This window comes from Callospermophilus lateralis, chromosome 8, assembly GCF_048772815.1.
Source record: "Callospermophilus lateralis isolate mCalLat2 chromosome 8, mCalLat2.hap1, whole genome shotgun sequence".
Lineage (NCBI taxonomy): Eukaryota > Metazoa > Chordata > Mammalia > Rodentia > Sciuridae > Callospermophilus > Callospermophilus lateralis.
This window is the reverse complement of record NC_135312.1, coordinates 42,448,247-42,467,656: the sequence shown is the minus strand read 5'-3', so window position 1 is coordinate 42,467,656 and position 19,410 is coordinate 42,448,247. Positions and strand designations below refer to the sequence as shown.

The 19,410-nt window shown below is 41.2% G+C and overlaps 2 protein-coding genes and 1 non-coding gene across 4 annotated transcripts in view; 2 read left to right on the top strand and 1 right to left on the bottom strand.

The window, feature by feature from the left end:
- Igfbp7 (insulin like growth factor binding protein 7) overlaps positions 1–17,796 on the top strand; it is a 67,070-nt gene extending 49,274 nt beyond the window's left edge. The window contains exons 2-5 of the mRNA XM_076865358.2: positions 9,277–9,386; positions 15,743–15,859; positions 16,484–16,610; positions 17,528–17,796. Coding sequence (XP_076721473.1) covers positions 9,277–9,386; positions 15,743–15,859; positions 16,484–16,610; positions 17,528–17,547 — 374 coding nt within the window. The 3' untranslated portion in view covers positions 17,548–17,796. The remainder of the gene's footprint in view (positions 1–9,276; positions 9,387–15,742; positions 15,860–16,483; positions 16,611–17,527) is intronic.
- LOC143406635 (U6 spliceosomal RNA) lies at positions 14,089–14,192 on the top strand. Its single transcript, XR_013092269.2, has one exon. It is a non-coding gene; the product is annotated as a U6 spliceosomal RNA (small nuclear RNA).
- Polr2b (RNA polymerase II subunit B) overlaps positions 17,704–19,410 on the bottom strand; it is a 45,900-nt gene continuing 44,193 nt past the window's right edge. For both annotated transcript variants that reach the window (XM_076865356.2, XM_076865357.2), the window contains 2 exons: positions 18,971–19,166; positions 17,704–18,191 (listed from right to left, as the gene is read on the bottom strand). In XM_076865356.2, the coding sequence (XP_076721471.1) occupies positions 18,102–18,191; positions 18,971–19,166 (286 nt within the window). In that variant the 3' untranslated portion in view covers positions 17,704–18,101. The remainder of the gene's footprint in view (positions 18,192–18,970; positions 19,167–19,410) is intronic.

Below are 19,410 nucleotides of genomic sequence, written 5' to 3'. Positions count from 1 at the left end.
ACCTCTGGTAATAATTTTGAAAGATTGCAAGATTTACTCTCTGAAGAAAGACATCTGAAAACTATCTCCTTGAGAAAAAGGAGACAACTGTCCTCTAAGGGGCATTGAAGACTGGAGCCAGAATGGGATGTCTAGTGCAGAGGCAACCAGGAGTCAGGCAGGGAATGCACTTCACCATGTCCGCGTACGCGGTCACCAGGGCTGCGCCATAATGGATATCCTGTCCTCAGGAAGACCACCCAGCAATGGGAGGCTGGAGGCGGAGCCCGACCTTAGTGACCCACTTCTCTGCCTTATCCAGGCCAGAGAGGGATGGGCTGAGTGGTCAGAAGCAAGTTGAGGGAGTTCCCTTGGGAAAGGGAGAGCAAAGCTGTCTTCCTTCCACAAGAGGGAACCCACGTGGCCTTCCCAGGGATACCTTGGAAGCCACACAGCGTTTGCACCACTGGTCTCTCTGTGAGTCCCCCCTCCCCTCCCCATGGAATCCAACCAATCCTCATTGCTAGGGGATCCCTAGAGTTCAGCAGAGCCAACCCCAAGTCTGTCCTTCCCCCTCCATTCCAGCACCTTCTTCAGATCCCTGCTTCTGTTCCTGGTGTGCCAGTGTCCTCTAAGCTGTGAGGCCCACTACCTTGAACTTATTCCCCACATCCAGCTGGCTCCTGGACAGGGTCAGTTCTTTCTAAATGCTCTCTTACCTCTCTTTCCTCTAGTTCCCATCACTACAACCGTGATTTAGCCCTTAAAATCCCCACCCTGTCCCAATCCTGTGGCAAAGACATCCAAACTCATCTCCTGAAATGCCACCTGGGTAATGTCACGCCCACATTCAGAGATGCACTGGAATTCTGAAATAAACAACAAAAAAGCTCCTTTAGGGAATTTTACCCCATGCCAGGTACTGTGCTAATTGCTATATCTTGTTTGATCCTTCTGATGATCTGATTTCTTAGATATCGTTAACCTATTTCACAGATGAATATACTGAGAGAAGTAAAATCAACTTGGACAATATTGCATGACTCAGAAATGGTAGAACAGAATTCCTGATTCCAAAGTCCATACTCCAAAGTGGTCATAGTCTATCATCTCCCCAACAATTTTTGTTAATAGTCTAAATGTGCTGACTTTCCACCACCCGAACCAAATAGATTTTTTCCCAGAGACACTTTATTTAGGAAAGTAGGTACACATTCAAGGAGGAATGCAAATACAGATAATCTCAAGGGAGAGACATCTTTTGGGATAATATACACATTCAAGGGAGAAGGCAGGCTAGCTCCAGAGAGAGTCAGCCCCCAATAATTTATTTCTCCAGAAGATGAAGCAGTTGTGTACACTTTTGCCCCAGACAATGTCTGGCAGTATCCCATCATTATAAACTGTTGATTCTTCATTCAGACTAAAGTGTAAATGACTAGTAGTGGCTCCTATAACCATATGAATTTTGAATCTCTGAATTGAATCTGGCTTATACTGCTTAAGATTTAGTACTTTCTTCTCTTCTCCTTGTTGTTCTCTGAGACAGTGCTAGATTCCCATACAAAGTTCAGCTACTACATCACACCATGTCTGGAAGTTTCCAAAATGACTTGCCTTGGCAGATGACTCTGCTCTTTAATTAGCTGTACAGTTGCTGCTTCCCTTTATTTAATATCAGGAAGTTTCTACTTGGTTTATCCCCTTCCCCCTCCTAGCCATAGTGCCTTCCTACTATTCTTTTCCCATTTTATACTTTTGTTTGGGCCTTTCCCCTTCAATGAGTTATCGGAATCCCATCTCAATCGAGGGACATTTGCCAAATTATCTGAACTCCTTAGCTCCATATGTGGCATCTGAAATCTTCCTTAAACTCCTCTTCCCCTTATTTGGTAAGAATGCACACACTCTGTATGAACTATTCCAAGGCCGAGCACCATTAAGAGTCAAGTTGAGTGTGGTTTGCAAATCTACCCTAACTTGGAGAAGTCCTACCCTCAGCTATGTCAGCCATGTTCATAAGTTTTCTGTGAGCACCACAATATGAAAAATAGAACCCAGCATGGCACAAGATCCTTTCTTTTTGGTGAGAGGATAATTGATGAGTCTTTCTCCCCAACACACCTCCCTTCACCGAGGGATTTGCTTTGTGTGATAGATGCTCATATACACATTCATCCTCTAGGATGTTGGTTGGTAGGTGGGTAGCAGCCAAGAAGCATTGCTTATGGCAAGAGAAAGTCAAGTGGAAGATTAAGTAAAATCATGATAAATAATCCCCATGCTGATAAATAAGACGTAGCTATAACACCAGTTTGGTTAGATAACTTGGCATTGGCACACTGGTGCATTTTCAAGATGGTAGCTATCTTCTTAGCTCTGTTTGACTCACCGTGTTTTTTGGAAGTTGCTGATGTGTTTACCTGTTGCATGAAGTCTGGGCTCTCCCTCCTTCCAGTTCCTGGCTCAGTTCTGACTCCATCAGAACACTGATGTCCTTAATCAGCCTGGCAGCAATAACATTAGGGAACAATGATGCACTAAGCTGTATGGAACAAACTCCTAACCAGAAATAAATGGGAACTGGGACATTAAATTGTGAAAGAAGGATGAAACTTTAATTTTAAAAAATCAAATAAAGAAAATGGAATAGGCAAGAGATAAGAGGAGGGAGGACACAGTCCAAGGGGGCAAGTACATCAGTGTAAGCAAAGGTTCTGGAAATGGTAATGAGCACATAATGATGGGTGGAATATCAGGAGCCGAGAGAGATCTTGGGTAGAAATGAGAGTGAGTTTTTAGATTTAAAAAATTAGAGATGATGGGGGCTGGGGCTGGGGCTCAGTGGTAGAACATTTGCCTAGCACCTGTGAGGCACTGGGTTGCATCAACACCACATAAAAATAAAATAAAGGTATTGTGTTCAACTACAACTAAAAAAAATTTTTTTTAAATTAAAGATGATGGAGGAAGTGAGAAAAGTAATAAAACATATTTAGCAGAATATAATATTGAAGTATAAACATTATGTTGGGGAGAATTTTATTTTTAACCACTTCCTAGGCTCTGTGGACTATATTCAGCTTCCAAACATGACTTCTCCTGACATCTTTTACCTAGCTCTTCTAGATTAAAATATTGGCTAAGTAGGTAACTGGTTAATTCTGTGTAAGTTCTGCTTTCTCGTCTCTTGGAAATGAACTTTGTTCCGAGTCACGAACCTTGCACCTGGTAGATGAGGAGACACATTGGACTCAAGACTCCAGAGCTAGGCAGCGGAACCCCAGAACCTTATGGATGTCGGTCAAGACACCCGACAGCTGTACTCTGGGACGTTCATGATAGGTGCATTCACTCCCAGACTCAAGACCGGTCCTGGCCTGGTTTCCTAATCTGTAAAAATGACTAAAGTGTTTGTCTAAGCGTCTAGGATTTGGCTAGAGTCCAGAGCCAAGCATTCTCTCCTCAGAGAGTTCTGTCTCTTTTTTAATAGTAGCCTGATGGAGACATCTCAGGTCATGGCGGGCAAGTGCTTTGTGTTCTACTAAAGACTAGGAAATTGTTCACATATGTCGTTAGCATTATCCCTCCCTGTTCCTGTTATAGGATAATGAACTTTAACTCTGTCCTCTCTATTACAACTTTATATGAAATCAACTTGAATGAACTGCTGGCCAAATTCAAGGTCTTCCATTTTAAGGTCTTTTTCTCGTGTCATTTGTGTGTTTTGTGAGAACTCCCCTTCTTAGCCCCTTCAGAACCAAGTTGAAATATTCCAAATTTAAATCCATCCATCTGCAATTCTTCTCTTGCTATATCTTTAGTGATTTCTCAGGATATAGTGTACCTAGATTAATGTTGAATGTTTCTAAAGAAATCTGGTAGTCTGTGAGTCAGTTATCTAGAACACAATTAAAAGGGGCTAAGGAGGAGGATGAAGACTTGGGTGGAGATTCCATTAGAGGCCTCTGTCTGCATCTAGGTAGCATTAAGGTGTCGCTGACTCATGAAATTGAATTTTAGTTTCCTTCCAAACTTAAACCTTTCTTCTTACAACTTCATTTAGGATCTGGCTGCCTTACTTTATGTCATTTTTTTTCTTTCTTCTCCTCCTCCACTTCCTCCCTCTCCTCTTTATTCTTCTTTCCCTTCATTGAATAATTACAAAGAAAAGCCTATGTAAGAGTATTGAGTAAGAGTTATCAAAAATAGAGGAACAAGAAAATGGACTTGGAAGATAGACACTGACTTTGGGGAGTAATTAGAAGGTTGAGAAATGACTGAATGAGGATTAAATGGGTTGTGTAAGGTAAGAGAATAAAACAGAGTAGCCTCTTACGGAGGTAGTCATGTGAAACAGACTCCAGATGGGTTTGAAGTGGGGAGGCCCAGGGCAGATGTTCCTTGCACCAGCCAGCACTATGGGCAGTGTGGTTGCTTTCTGCAGATGTCTGGGTGAGTAGGCGACAGAGAGGGACAGTGGACAGAATTCTATAGACAGGATGTTTTCTAGACAGATGTTTGAGCAGACTAAAGTCCTTAATGGAAAAGGGCAAGAATAAATAAATAATTGGACCTAACTGGGTGTCTGTCCCTATACATTTAAAAAATCCTGTGACTTGTTTTAATTGGAATCCAAACAGTGAGCCTGATTTAGATGGCAGTGTCATAACTCTTGGTCTGGCCTCAATTCAATAATCAATTTTGAAGTTTTGTGTGAGAAAATCAGCTCAGAGTGAATTAAAAATTCCTCTATCCTTAAAAACAGAAATAAATTCTGGATCTAGTTTAGCCATCTTAAAAGACAGGCTCTCACTGAGTTGCTTAGCACCTGACATTTGCTGAGGCTGGCTTTGAACTCATGATCCTCCTGCCTCAGCCTCCCTGGCTGCTGGGATTACAGTTGTGCGCCACTGTGCCCAGCTAAAATATATATTTTTAAAAAGGGCTGGGATGTGGCTCTGTGGTTAAGCATCCCCCAGTTCAATCCCCAATACTAAATTAAAAAAAAAAAAAAAAAAGAGTGGAGAGGGTGAGAAGTTGTTTGGTTGTTCGTTAAAGAGTTATGGAGCTGAGTGCTCTCAGGTGAAACAGAACCTTCCGGTATTATACTGTGGGACTGGCAGGCAGTTCAAGAGAACGGTTAACAGTGAAGTTGTTTTCCAGTGGGATTCATGGTGATGGGCTCTGGAGTCGGGGTGCAGCACTGTTGTGGCTTCACAGCAGCTGATGGCACTCTCACCTTTTCATTCTTCCACACATGACTTGTCCTCTTGGAGTTCCTGGGGGTCACCATGAAGCCTCTCCCTCCCTCCCCACTGCATTCATCACTCAGCTCTCTGTAATGCTGCTGTGTTCTGCTTTTATCAAGAGTCCTCCCCATTCCCTCAGTTCATGCCCAGGGAATTTCCAGACAAGGTGGGCAGCAGAGAGACAGGGAGAACCCAGGAGGGAGATGCCAAGTATCAGCTCAGAACAAAGGGAATGCAAAGAATGCCAGGCTGCTGCAGATCCCTGTCACACAGTCAAGTTGAGGCCAACCCGCCTCTACCGACTCTGTGAGGTCTATTGATCACTCCAGTATTTGCCTGATCATCCATTGATATGACCTCCCTTTGCAAGAAGATGCGGATCAAAACCTAAAGGCCATTTTATAGTTCAGCACTTTTCCGTTTAAAAATTGTTCAGTTTAGAAACTTCTCATTGTGCTATGGAGCCCAACCTTTGTTCAAGCATATTTGAAATAGCCAACATTCCCTCCTCTGCTCTTCCATCCTCACCCCACAAGAGATAGAAAATAATGCTGATTTTTTTATGGTATAAGACTCTGGCAGAATTCTAGACATAACCTGGTAGTAAGATGGACAAATTACTTTATGTTTTTAGAATAGTAACTATTGACTTAAGCCCATTTACCTAAATTTTATATGATTCAAAGGGTTGGGAGAGAAAAAAAGGACTTCACAACCTGGTTTGTCCTGATCTTGAACCCCCTGGAATGGCTCTTATTCAAAGTATTCCTGGGTTCAAATGTTTTTTTAAAAATTCTTGCTTTCCTGGAATGTTTTGATTCTTGACATAATAGGAGGGTTGGAGAGAGATAGAAATAATAGGTCTGTTCTCTCTTCAGTGCTTCAATTTTAGCATAATTAATTCTTACATTATACTATGGTTGCTGGTGCAAGAAGAGATGCACAGACCAATGGAACAGAATAGAGTGCAGAAACAGACCCACACACATATGGTCAATGGATTTACCACAAAGGCATTAGCAATTCATCAGGAAAAGGATGGTTTTTAAATAAATGGTGCTGAAGCAATTAAATGCCTACCTCATAGAAATTAATTCAAGAGGAACCAAAAACCTAATGTAGAAATGAACTTATGTGCAAGGTTTGTAGAAGAAAATAGGACTAGGCAAGGTTTTTAAACGGGATACAAAAGCACAAACCAAGAGGGAAAAAACTTGATAAAGTGATCTGTATTAAAATGAAGAACATTCACTTAAAAATTATTCTGGGCATAGTGGCTCACGCCTATAATCCCAGGGGCTTGGGAGGCTGAGGCAGGAGGATCACAAGTTCAAAGCCAACTTCAGCAAAATCGAGGGGCTAAGCAATTCAGTGAGACATGTCTCTAAATAAAATACAAAATAGGGCTGGGGATGTGGCTCAGTGGTTGAGTGCCCCTGAGTTTAATCCCTAGTACCAAAAAAAAAAAAAAAAAAAAAATTTCATGAGAAAATCCGTGGCCTATGTTCAAGGTCTCTGACAGCGTGCCAGACTGGCGCTCTCCCCTGTGCTGCCCGTGGCCAAGACTAAGAGCTCTGCTGCCACTGGGGAGACTAACACAAGTGGGACTTTGCAAGGTGAAGCAAAACCTCACAGCAAAACCGCCTTGCATTCCTTGTGTGGTTTTGAGACGTGAGAGGAAGCTTTGTTCCTGAGCCCCTCCAAATCTCCGAACACTGATGTATTCTTCCCAGAACAATCCCTGGAGATCCCCTGAGCTTTGAGGTCAGGCTGCCAAGTCTGTGTGGGAAGGAGGATCGAGCAGCAGGGGGCCCTCAGAGGCGAGGGTGAAAGTAGTTCAAAGTCCAGTCGGATCCGGTTATGTGGTGTCCAGGCCCTTGGGGATCCCAGGACCCTGGAGGAAGCCCAGGAGAGGGTGTGGCCCAGCCCTTGGTTCTGTATTGTGCCTTCAGAAACATCTGAGACCGAGCCAGAAAAATACATAAATAGAGCACAGCTATGCCCCCAAACCATTGCAACAGAAGAGCCAAGACCCCGCGTCAAGATATATGCTTCCTATTCAGACCTATGGTTTGAAGGGAAGGAAGCAGAAAATATATTTAGAGCTTTCAAACTTTGATTGTTTTGCGCATTCTTACAAAGGGGGAAAAAGAAGAAAAATATCCTGAGGGATTTTAAGAAAAAAAAAAAAAAAACTTCTAATCCTTTAGATGAGTGGGAAAATCTTTCTGGGGTCATTTCCTTTCTGTTTGGAGAAATTAATATGTGCTGGAAATAGCCGGTTGCAAAAGGGGAGACTTCATGTCCTTTGAATGCTGATTATGCCAGAAAACTTTCCAGCCCTGAAGGGGAGGTTGTCCTTTCCCAGGACCCTGATGCGGGATGACCTTGCAGTTAGATATTTGACTAGACTAGAAGACCCTGGGGCTGCCAAGATAAGAAATTTAGAAGGAATAATTAACTCATTCATTCGAGAAGCAGTGTAGAGCACAGAGGAGGGGCCACAAGGGGCTCTGTCTGAGTCTATGTCCTCTCCCCTGTGGACGTTCCAAGTCTCTTGGATGGTCCCTCGTGGCTGGACACTGGTGCTCAGAATTAACATAAGTGCAATAGTAATTACCACTAAAGATAAGTGCATGTTTCTCCCCCCCCCCCCCCCGCCCTGCAGATGTTGGGGCAGCTAGCCCCTTCAGGGGAGGAAGCAGTAGTAAGCACACACTCTTTCAATATCATCTGATTGCCAGTGCATATGGGCATATATACCACAGGATTAAAGTTCTGAGCCATTCCTGTGATATCTTATTAGGCATCCGTCTATTGCATCTAATCTCTTGATGAGAGCAAGAGTCAGTAAATTTCTTCTGTGAAGGGTTAGATCACCGGTCTTTTAGGCCACCAGGTCTCAGATATAACTGCTGACCCCTGCCATGGTGGCACAAATGGGCATGGCTGTTTTCCAGTAACACTTTATTTCACAGACACCAAAACCATTTTTACATGTCATGAAATATTAGCCTTCTTTTAATTTTTTTCCAACCATTTAAAAAGCGCAAGGACCTTAACTGACAAACTATAAAGATACAATACCGGGCTGAGGCGGGTGGTGGGCAGATTTGGCTTAGGGACCACACTTTGCCAACTCTGTGACCAGAGAGACAAGTCAGTAGTAAAAGGCTGCACAGTGTGGGTGTTGACCTGAGTAAGGGCCTCCCTGAGGAGAGCTGTGGAAGTGGGCGCTGGCTTCTGGAATTAAGGGCATGGGGAAGTGTCATTCTGGCCTCCCTCAGAAGGTTCTACGTCCGCTGACTCCATTCAAGCCATACCTTCAGGATGACCCCACTCACAGTGTCCCCTACCAGAGACCTGGACACTGAGAACTCTGGGAATGAGCCCTCTCCTTGGGGATCTGGTCACACTAGGCAGTCACTGTTCTTTACAAATTGTATTGGAAGAAAGACCCTCTATCACCTTCCTGGATGAAGACCCTCCCCCCAGTCCCCCAGGGCACCCAGCACTCCCCACTTCCTCTTCATCTTGACCTGATTTCCTTGTACCTGTCAATCTCAGACCTTCAGCTTCTTGAGGCAGGGGCTGGGTGTTCAGCACACTTTGAAATAACCTCTTAGATTTTTTTTTTTTTTCTTTGACTACCCAAAGGGCGGTTGGTTGTTTATCCCCCTCCCCGAAATAGGAATACTGATAAACAAACGAAAGAAAACATTAAATTTCTGGAACTAAAATTAATGGAAAAATCCCAGTTAATGCAAAACAGCTGGTAAATTAAAACTCATGTAAGCACGGTTTGGGAAAGACCAGATTTTCCTTCCTAATTGTTTTTGTTGGTTTGCTTGTTAAGATTCCTGCATTCCCAAAGTGGAGACTCAAATCATGCTGGTGTCAGGAAGAAGCCAGACTAGCCTTTGAAACTTATTTCAAATATCCTCAGAGAGGACAGCTTCATAAACATCAATATTTAGTTCCTAGGATGCCAAATAATGTTCAGAGCTATTAAAAAATTGGTTTGGTTTTGTGCCCTCTCTTGTAGGTCCTTCCATCGTGACGCCACCCAAGGACATCTGGAATGTCACTGGTGCCCAGGTGTACTTGAGCTGTGAGGTCATCGGAATCCCAACCCCTGTTCTCATCTGGAACAAGGTCAGTGGCACAGATTTCTGGAAGATGCTAGGGTAACAAGCTTATCTCACACTGCCCAGGGACCATAGCCATGTGAAATCCTCTGTGGGCCCATTGCCTGCTATTCCTTCAGAGTGCAGAACACAGCAGCCTGAGACAGCTCCCCTGGATCTAGCGAATATTTTGCTGACCTCCACAACAGGCCCTGCCCTACTTTTGCTAGGGAGCCTGAGAAACCAGAAAAACAACAACACTGAACACCTTGACCCATCCCGTCTGTGTGTGTGTGTGCGTTTGCAGGCAGGGGAGACTGCAGCATAATGGTTAAGAGTGTGAATTCCTCTCTTTCTGCCCAAAAGTGGATCCCCCAACTATTTGCCAAAGCATCAGTCTCCTCACTTAAGACTGAAGTCCCCAACATTTGACTCCTTTGGATCCTGTCTGCTGAGACCTTGTTCACATTCTGTAAGGAGGAGGTCGGGGGTCTGGCTAAGAAGTTAAAGGAAGCTTTGTGAGCCTGCATTATTCTTAACAGATTCTCATGTGCTGGAAAATAGGATGAGTAAATATTAAGGACAGAGTGGGTGGAAGGAGCGAGGTGCAATGTATCCCTCCAGGTGCCATGGCCACGGGAGTCCTGTTAGAGACAGGAGAGTCTATTCCAGAACAGAGCATTTAAAAAAGAACAAGGGAAGAACATCAAAGGAAAGATTTTCTCCTGTTTGAATTTTGCTGAATGCTACTTGCAAGTGGAAAACCATGATATTATTTTAACAAATAAGCTTTAAAACGACTTTCCAAATGGAAAAATAAAGAATGTGAGTTCTTCCACCAGGTCAGGCGGGTTCTTTGTAAGCCAGGGTTTCTCAGCCTCAGCACTATTGCAATTTGGGGACAGATAATTCTTTGTTGTGGGGGCTGCCTGTGCTTTGGAAGATGTTTAGCAGCATCCCTGACCTGGACCCACTAAATATCAATAGCACCCTCCCACTGTCCTCATGTGACAATTAAAAATATCTCCTTTGGGGCTGGGGATGTGGATCAAGTGGTAGCGCACTCGCCTAGCATGTGTGAGGCACTGGATTTGATTCTCAGCATCCACATAAAAATAAAATAAAGATGTTGTCGGTCGGGCTGGGGATGTGGCTCAAGCGGTAGCGCTTGCCTGGGTTCGATTCTCAGCACCACATACAAACAAAGATGTTGTGTCCGCTGAAAACTAAAAAATAAATATTAAAAATTAAAAAAAAAAAAAAGATATTGTCCACCTAAAACAAAAAAATAAATATTTAAAAAAAAAAAAATCTCCTAACATTGCCAAATGTACCCTGGAGGGAAAACTTCACCCCAGATTGAAAAATGCTATTGTGGGCTGGGGATGTTAGCTCAGTGCTTCCCTAGCATGGTACCACAGCCAGGCGGGACAAAACCCAGAGAAAAGAAAGGGTTTGCCCTGCTGCAATGCAAAAATCCCTCTGTAAGCATTTGAACAGGTCGGGTCACCTGCCAGCCTCTGGCGCCCCCACGTGGCCACAAGAATGTGGCCACTGAGAAAGCACCTGGATGGAGTAGAGTCCCAGTAGAGATAACAGAAAATGCCTGAGGCTGAGGGGTGGGTAGTCAACACCAGCTGTACTACACTGCCCTTTACAGCTGAAACTCCTGTTTTAGGAAGCAATGAAATTTAACCTCAATTTAAAACAAATCTGTTTTTTAAAGGAGGGTATTAGAGAAGAAACGCAGCCCCCAATGTGTTCCTTTGCCTCTACTGCACAAGCTGCCGACATTCCTCATTACTTATTTGGATCTCACTGGTTTGCCCTGTGGGTGGAGAGGTGGATTCCCAAAGTGTCCAGGGAATTCCCACAAAAAGCTCTGTTGCAGTTTTCTACAGCTCCCTAGGGAGAAGCCAGTGCCCGAGTATCCTGGGGCATAGAATCCTATTGCCAAATCTTGTCAGAGAGTAATGTCTTCAGTCCTCACTCTGCCACGCCTTAGCTATCATGCACACGTACCAGGGAACAATTTGCCTTGGAATTGTATGGGACAGATCGATGGAGAGGGCCAAGTGAAGGGAAGGGAAGGAGTCAAGGTAGATGGAAAAACACACAAAATACGTTTTCTCAAATCTTGCTAGAAAAGAGCAAAAGCCCAACCATAACGCTCCACTGATTTCCTTTGCCTTCATGATGTGAGGTCACTTGCATAACCTAAAGCAAAGGCTTTCAAACTGTAGACCATGACTCACAATAGTGAGTTCTGGAATTGGTGCAGGGATCACAACCATCATTTTCTTATAAAAAAAAAAAAAAAAAAAGACAAAGAGTACAGAAAATATGTTAGGGCATATTAAGGTATTTTTTGGTAAAACTTTCATATATCCCAAATGACCAGGTGAAAAGTACTTCTTCTTTAGGCCATGGCAAAAACTGAGGAAGTCACTGACCTAGATAATCAAACAGGCATTTGTTTCTCTCCGCTCTCCTGAAACCGGGCCATGAAGAATACAGACAGATTTAAGATCATATATTATTTCAAATCCAGTTTAAGCACAGAACCCTTTTGATAGAAGTGAACGTTAGAATCCTTACTTGTTAAACAATGCACCTGACTCAGAGAAGGCAGTGTTCTTTGTGACTCAAGGATTTAGCAGCAGCAGTACTAGGGGACAAAAATGACTTCTCTCTAAGCCACAGGAGGCTGCAGCAGCAATTTTTGTGGGGGTCCCAGCCCAGTGAGTGGGCTGTTTTGATCATTCCTGCCATTAACCATTCTGCACCTTCTCAGCAAACCCATGAGCAATATTTTTAAATGGGGACTTGAACTGAAATAGCCATATATGACCAGACTTCTCTGTAAGTCTGAGATAATGCAATGAAATTTAACTTCTTCCAGACATGGAGGTTTCTAAGAGGCTGTCCATTTAATTCTTTTCCTGTCTGGACATTTCTTTAGATTTTTGGCTTGAATGGCCTCTAAGAATGTTTTTTTGTGTTTTTTTTTTTAATTAAATACAGTGATAATGATAAGAGGGGAAATATCCAAAGATATATAAAGAAAGATTTCATAATCCCTCCTCTGCCCACCCCTGAAATAAATACCCAATGTGAACGGCCCTGGTTTGTGTCCTTCTCTTCCCCTTTTCAAACATACAAAAACATACCCCCTAGCGTGAGCGGTAAAATGAAAACAGTCTGCTAATAGATTCGTTTGGATTTGCTTTTCTCAGTAAATACTTCATGGACATCCCTTAAGCCTTCTTCTCAGTAGCTATAATATTACACAGATGGAGGGGCCATGATTTATTAAACCATTCCTGTATTGTTTTCATTTTTTTTTAAACATCTTAAGCAATGTTCCCTTAACATTTTTTTTTTAAAGAGAGAGGGAGGGAGAGAGAGAATTTTTAATATTTATTTTTTAGTTATCAGCGGACACAACATCTTTGTATGTGGTGCTGAGGATCGAACCCGGGCCGCACACATGCCAGGCGAGCGCGCTACCTCTTGAGCCACATTCCCAGCCCCCCTTAACATCTTAGTACACATCTCCTATACACTACAGCTTCCATTTCCTTAGGATAGATGCCCCCAGGACTAGGTCAAACTACCTGGGTTCGTCTTAATAGACATTGTCCAATTACTATCTAAGGATGGCAGTAAGTCACTCTCACCAGCAGTATGTGTGGGGATGCCATTTCCCTGCAGCCACCCAGAACTGAATAACTCCCTTTTCAGTTAGGTTAATACATCTCATTATTGCTTTCATCTTCTTGACTACATTAAGAAGATCTTCACGTCTGGGTTTTCTCATCTCTGAACCGCCCTCTCATTTGCCTTTTGCCCACTTTATATTGCAGTGTTCCTTGTTACAATCAGCCTGTGGCTTTTTTACATTTAAGATGTTGACCCTTGATCATGTATTACAAATTTTTTTTCCCAGACAGTCGTTTCATCTTTTATTCGTTTACAGCGACTGGGGATTTGAATGTTTTAACAGAGATGCACATTCTATTTCATCATAAAACTCTTCTGAAGATTTGCCAAAAAGCAAATATGTTCTATAATACATAAATGTCCTTTAAAGTTTCCCAGAAATTGGCAAACTCTTGAAATCTTTTAACCTACAAGAATCAGACTAACCTATTCTGATTCTATAAACACTGGAACTTTGTCTTATTTATTGCTCATTACAATAATAGGATTCAGGAAGACTTTGTTGTAACTAAAGTACAACCAGAAAGGCTTAAATAACTTCATGGGTCAGCCTCCCATGGTGATTGACAAGGCAGTCTCTCCTGCCTGCCCTTCAACATTAAGACTCTGAGCCACTTCCAGCCTATTGAATATCTTCAGAATTGTCTTAGAAACCACTTTTCTCAGGCTGCATCATTTTTTAAGTAGAAAAAATACATATCTGTCAGCATTTAAACTCTACTTACTCAAGTAAGGGAGAGTTTGCCACATAAAAATTCCAGGCATTTTCATGTTTTCTACATGGTGTATAACTTTTTATAATGTGTTAATTAAAATACATTGAGTCCTGTTAAATATTGTGTTGAACAAGAACAATTTCTCCATGCATAGTGGATTGGGTTAATTAGCACAAAATGCTTTTTACCAAGCGCTACATGATCTAAGGATCAACCACTCAGTTACTATGATCCAGTATATATCTGTGCTGAAGTGTTTTTGTTTTGGTCACATACAAAACCTTTATACGAGTACTTGCTTTGGCAGCACATATACTAAAATTGGAAGGATACAGAGATTAATATGGCCCCTGTGCAAAGATGACATGCAAATTCATGAAGCATTCCATATTTTTTTACCAGTTAATAAAAAAAGATGAATGTTTTTTATCTTCACTTTCCCAAAGCATTAAAATATATTTTTCAAAAGCAAATACCCTCCCAATTTTTTATGATTCTGGGATTTCATAAATAAAAGCCAGAGATATTACTTTTAACCATGAATCAAATTAATACTTATCCCAAAATATTAAGAATCATTATTAACGTGTGTGTTGTGTTGCATGTGCTGGGGACCAAACCCTGGTCCTTGCACATGCTAAGCAAGGACAGTATACCACTGAGCTATACTGTCGGCTCCAAGACCTTTTTTTTTTTTTTTTTTTCTTTTTTGTAGTTGTAGATGGACAGCATGCCTTTATTTTGTTTCATTTTCATGTGGTGCTAAAGATCAAACCCAGTGCCTCACACATGCTAGGCAAGTGCTCTGCCACTGAGCTACAGCCTCAGTCCCAGCCCCAAGACCATTTTTAAGTAACTATTTCAAAAGCTGCTGTTTCTACCAGCTATTTGGAGAACTGAAGGCAAAACATCCCAGTTATCTGTTTTGTCTTTATAGCATTCATGAGCGAAAGATATTGAATTATCTGGTTTTTTCTAATGGTGGCAATGTGGGGAAATTCCATTTTTTAAAAAAAAAATTAACTGGCTTTGGCTTAGAAGAAAATTTAAAGGAAACTACCTTTCTGATGTTGTAAATCCTTCCTAACTACAAAGATACTAACAGTAAACATTCACTTGGTTCTTAAAAGAGGCCTAGGATAGAATGAACAAACATTACTTCCTGTACCTTTTTTTAAAAAACTTAAAAATTTGGGGTGCTAAGGAGTACACATGGAGGGATTACAAGTAAATTTATTCTGTGTATTTTCCAAAGCTTATATAATAAGATGAAGGGGAAATTAAGGACGATATTCATTAAACCAACTGAATTTCCTTTTAACTCATCTTCTGAATCCCATCATGACATGCACAGAAATAGGCAGCAAGTTTTGCCATAAGAGAACAAGGATATCTGCATGTATTTGACAGGTCTTTTTGACCTCAGGTCTTCTGTAAATCATTTGATGAATACTTAGCCCTCAGAACAAAGTAATAGAACTAGCTTTGGACTCTAGCTACTATTTATCCATTCATTAGGCGGTTACAGGAAGAGCCCCCAAGGACCCCAGGCATCAAACTAGCACTAGATGACAGTTTGTCAGTCTAACATGGCCTGTTAGGCAAGAAAGGCCCAGTACCGAGGAGCAGAATTTCTACGAGGAGCAGAATTTCTAAGGGCCTGGGTGAGTGATAGCAGCCAGTGGCAGGAAAGGCTGGCCTCGTACATTCTCCAAGCTTGTAGAGAAGCACATTATTTTTGTTTAAAACATGCTGCTTATAGGGGAATAGAGGAATTAAGAGGACTTCTGTTTTACAAGTATTTGGGTAAAGGGAACTTGTAGGTAAAGTGCTGGGTTTAACCCAATGAGAATGTCTGATGACCACCAAGAGCAATTTTGGAAATGTAGCCATTTCCAAGTTGATGTTTTGATGCAGAGAGCTGACTTTCCTTGTGTTTTTGCAGGTACAAAGGGGTCAGTATGGAGTTCAAAGGACAGAACTCTTGCCTGGTGACCGGGACAACCTGGCCATTCAGACCCGGGGTGGCCCAGAAAAGCATGAAGTAACTGGCTGGGTGCTGGTGAGTACCAAGAGCTGGCAAGAATTTTGTTCTTAGGATTAGACACTCACAGCCCTGGTAAATGTACCCAATGTCCTGCCAGCCTGAAAAGTACTTCCTCTTCCACATCTCTGGAACAGCCTGACCAAGGAGTCGGTCATTGGTCCCATTTCAAAGGGAACTAAATAAAAGTAGAGTTGAAGTTGACTGGATGTTTTAGAAACAACCAATAAATTAATGAGAACTCAAAAAAATTTTTCCTAAAAGTTCAAAGCAAAATTCTTATGGGAAACTAAATGACCCAAGCATTATTTTAATTGAGTAGTGACTAATGAATATTTTACTTTACTTTTGATATTCAGATACTACTTAGAAATATCAAGGTTTCCCTAACATTGGTATGTGCACCTATCTAGTTTTTAACTTCAACAATATTTCAAAAGTTGCCCATTACATTTCCTCAGAGTATGAATCCTCTCAACAGACCATAAATCTTCCAGCACAGGACTTGCACTACTTCTAATAGTATCTTTACTAAAATTCTTTGGTCATCTTAGGAAACTATGATATAATGGAAGCTACTAAAAGGAAAAAAAAAAAAAAAAAAGACCACCACAGAACTAAAGATCCTTTTTCTCCCCACAGGTATCTCCCCTAAGTAAGGAAGATGCTGGAGAATATGAGTGCCATGCATCCAATTCCCAAGGACAGGCTTCTGCATCAGCAAAAATTACAGTGGTTGATGCTTTACATGAAATACCAGTGAAAAAAGGTATGTAATCAATCTCACAGCCACTTGAAAGAATAACTAGTGATTTGCTTAATAAACAGAACCAAGAATCAAAACATTAAACATATCATTAGGGGCCTGGGACTATAGCTCAAGGTAAAATGCTTGCCTCACAAGTGTGAGGCACTGGGTTGGATCCTAGGCAGCACATAAAAATAAAGATACTGTGTGTTCATCTACAACTAAATAAATATTTTTTTAAAAAAACTATTAATAAAAATTCAGTAAAGTCAGGAATCCCCAAGGGCATTAAATATGCCATTAAAATGTAGAATACATGGTTCCAAAAGAGTATTTGGATGGTTGATGAAGGCCAATATTATGACTTAGAAGCTTTCACCTTATCTTCAAGTAGAGTCAAAACTCAAACCTGACTGGAATTGCATGTATTTTCCATAATCTTTTCTATCCACGTGGCATTTATTTTTTAATGAGAGCTGGACCACGAAGTTAAGTTCCTTAACCTTGTTGGACCTCAACATGGTATTTGTGAAATGTGCTCTTCCAGGCCTATAATAAGGTCCTCTTTTGTACATGGATCAATACAGCAGAACTGCCTTCCACATCTAACGTTGTATAGCTAAAATTCCCAGGAGGACCTCAGCATATCATTTATACTATTACCCAATATAACCCTTATCCCAAGGTTTTTGTTTTGTTTCTTAAGAGATGGAATCTTGCTATGTTGCCCAGGCTGGCCTTGAACTCCAGATTCAAGAGATCTTCCTGCCAAAGCCTCCAAAGTAACTGGGACAACAAGTGCAAATCACCATGCCTAACCCTTTATTTATGCTTTTTAGCATCTTTATTTATTTGGAAACACTTAACTAAATGCTAATTAAAAAGTCAACCCATGTCCATACATGCAACTAATTTTTATCTTTTTATCTTTTTAACAGGTGAAGGTGCTGAACTATAAACCTAAAAAAAAATATTACTCAACAAGAGCTAAAAGTAGTCACAAATAACTACAACCCTGTTCTTGCCTAGTAACAAGTTTCTCTAATCCAATTCACTAATGCTTTAGTTATAGTCACTTGTTTTAACACAGGATACCAATTAAAGACAACACATCAAGACTATCTACAAAACTTTATTGTCTATTTACAGAAGAAAATCATGCATATCATTAAGCAAAACAAATAAAATGCTTTCTATTGCAACTCAATACATTGTCATTTTTTAAAGCCATATCATAGAAGTAAAACAGGTTTTTGTTGTTGTTTTTGTTTTTTTTTTTTTTGTACTGTGGATAAAACCCAGGGGTGCTCCAACATTGAGCTACATCCTCAGTCTTTTTATTCATTTATTTATTTGTAGATAGATATGGTCTAGCTAAATTGTTGAGGCTGGCCTTGAACTTGCCATCCTCCTGCCTCAGCCTCCCACATTGCTGTGATTACAGTCCTGCACCACTGTGCCCAGCAAGACATGGACATTTATACCAATGTGGTTGAGAATCCTTTAAAAGATTTAAACACTCATCATTCGAGGTGCAATACTCATAGACATAAGTTCCTGAAACAACAGCTTGCACGCATAAGGCATTCGCACCAAAGAAATCTGAAAAGAAAAAATAAACAGTAATTAGCAGACTGTATGCAAGTGACCCCATTTCTCTACCCGAGAAACAGGTTAAGGATTTGGTACTGTAGATGGCAAGTGAATGAGCAGCACTGAAGTGACCACCTATCCTGCCACCTTGCTTCATGGTGCTCCTTCCTCCTAGCAGGCTGTTTTGTTTCTTGCTATGTTGCCCAGGCTGGCCTTGAACTGTGTTGTTTTGTAGCTTTTCTGCCAGGCACAATTTGTATTCACCTCCTCGAACGGTTTAAGAAAAATTCATTATTTAAAATTCCTATGCAAGGCCTTATTATTTCAAGGACATGAACAACTTGGATAGATTATCAAACTTCAGCTGACTTGGAAAAATCTAAATATTTTTCCTTTTAAAACTAGGCGTCTCTCATTCTGCTATCATGCATATCTAATTGGAACAAATTAAAAAAAAAAAAAAAACTAGGCATCTCACAGAGGTACATTACCAAAATTGTGAAAAGGACAACCTGTCCCACCACACTCAATCTGCCTGGATAAACAGCCTTACATGATTATATCCTTAAAAAAATGATCAGGGGCTGGGGTTGTAGCTCAGCCACAGAGTGTTCACCTAGCCCATGTGAGGCCCTGGGTTCAATCCTCTGCACCACATATAAATAAATAAAAAAATAAAGGTATTGTGTCCACCTACAATTAAAATTTTTTTTAAAAAAAAAAGCCCACAGTCTTGAGTTCCTTTCCTTAAAAAGAAAAAAAGAAAAAAAGATCAAGTCTATACACACCTGGGTTTTATTGCGGCAGCCCCTACATTCATATGTATGGGTCCTGGTGTTAGCAATTGCCATTATTCCACAAAGATTGCAAACATGAACCTGATATGGATCTGATGCCTCAAACAATCTTTCTCTTAAAAACTGGGCTGCACCATGGGCAATCTGACAATCTCGTTCCATTTCTCCAAAACGCAGGCCACCATCACTATTGAGGGGAAAACATCAGATTATTTTGTGCTTATCTTTAATTATAAACACCACCTTGACTAACAGCAAAGGTTAAGAATGATATTAGTAAACAAAGAGAATCCAGCTTTAATTTATACATCCTAGTGATATGGTTTAGATGTGGTGTCCCCAAAAAACTCTGTGAGACAGTGCAAGAAGGTTCAAAGGAGAAATGACTGGGTTGTAAGAGTCTTAACCCATCAGTGAATTAATCCCCTAAA